Source organism: Pteropus vampyrus, unplaced genomic scaffold (assembly GCF_000151845.1).
Source record: "Pteropus vampyrus isolate Shadow unplaced genomic scaffold, Pvam_2.0 Scaffold597, whole genome shotgun sequence".
Classification (NCBI taxonomy): Eukaryota; Metazoa; Chordata; class Mammalia; order Chiroptera; family Pteropodidae; genus Pteropus; species Pteropus vampyrus.
The window spans coordinates 59,940-61,437 of record NW_011889378.1 but is presented as its reverse complement, the minus strand read 5'-3'; the positions used below and the strand labels follow the sequence as shown (position 1 = coordinate 61,437).

The 1,498-nt window shown below is 53.9% G+C and overlaps 1 gene segment (V, D, J or C); it reads left to right on the top strand.

Moving 5' to 3' along the window:
- LOC105308609 overlaps positions 1 to 1,157 on the top strand; it is a 20,055-nt gene extending 18,898 nt beyond the window's left edge. The window contains 2 exon segments of the V gene segment in view: positions 17 to 256; positions 1,078 to 1,157. Of these exon segments, the coding sequence occupies positions 17 to 256; positions 1,078 to 1,157 (320 nt within the window).
- Positions 1,158 to 1,498: the final 341 nt, after the last annotated feature.

The following is a 1,498-nucleotide window of genomic DNA, read 5'->3' as shown; positions in this document are numbered from 1 at the left end:
TCTCTCCCTCTTCCAGGCTCCTGGGCCCAGTCTGTGCTGACCCAGCCGTCCTCAGTGTCTGGGGCCCCGGGACAGAGTGTCACCATCTCCTGCACTGGAAGCAGCTCCAACTTCGGAAGATACGGTGTGCAGTGGTTTCAGCAGCTCCCGGGAACGGCCCCCAAAACCCTCATCTATTATACTAGCAGTCGACCCTCGGGGGTCCCCAACCGATTCTCTGGCTCCAGATCTGGCAACTCGGCCTCCCTGACCATTAGTGGGCTCCAGGCTGAAGACGAGGCTGATTATTACTGCTCAGCATGGGACAGCAATCTCGATGCTCCCGCAGTGCTCCAGGCCTGTGGGGAAGTGAGACAAGAACGGGCTGTTTCCTGTGCAGTGGGGCTTCCCTGAGCCGACCCCACTGCTCTGACCAGACAGCCGCCTTCTTTGAGTGTTCGACCTAAAAGTGAAGGTTGAGACCCATCGCAGGGAAATGTTGTCTAGAGAATGTGTCCACATCCTTTGAATTCTGCCCCCAAGTCTGTCCTTGTTGGCAACAGATTGAGTAATTTTCTCAAGTTGAGCAGTTTCTGGGTATCAAGGTTTGGCTGCTCTAGGGACAGATTCTGTGACAGGTTAGGGCACAACTAAGTACACAGAATCCAGCCCCATCTGAATCAGGAAATATCACTCATGTCCAGTATGGGTGATGGTATAAAGTGCTACCAGGAAAGGGCCCCTAATCCTGCATTTATCATTATAGGAGTTGCCCTTCAGGGTCCTGTCTGATCACCTGGCTCAGATCTTGCACCTTTGGCTCTTTAACCATCACTGGGCTGAGGCCTTAGGATGAGGCTGATACTCAGTGCACCTCTGTGACAGCAGCCTCGGTGTTCACACAGAGCTCCAGGCCTGTGGGGAACTGAGAACAGAACCCTTTTTTCTACTGCCCGGAGTGGGAACGCCCAGCAGCGCTCGCTCAGGCCGCGCCTGTGGCTTCTGCTCCTTCTGATTCTGCTGCTGCCTCCATGGGCCCAGACTCATCCAGGGTCAGCGCCTGGGAGTGAAGGCTCCTCTTCTCCCTTGTGTCCTCAGAGTCACTCAAAGCAGCAAAAGGTCTCAAGGAGACAGAGGCCAGCTCCCCTTCAGCTGGGGACACGGAGACTCTGTACTAATGCTCAGGGGCAAAGGTAGGGTTCCAGCCATGGTCACCTCAGACCTGAACTGTGACTGTGGAATCCTGCATCTTCATCATTGGTCATTTACCTATTTCCAGAAGTTTCCAGAGCTGAGTCGCCCTCTCATGAGTCCTCAGTGTCAATGCCTGTTCTTTCTGCTCACGGGGAGGTGTCTTCTGTCCCTGCTGCCCCAGCCCCGGAGTGTCTCAGGCTTCACCATCCATTTGGGGCTTTGGGAATGAGCACGTGTCCATGCCCATCGATGTGAAGACCTAACCGTCCATTTCTTCTTGTTCAATTGCACAGTTTGATACTTGCAGATAGATGGTAAATAATAA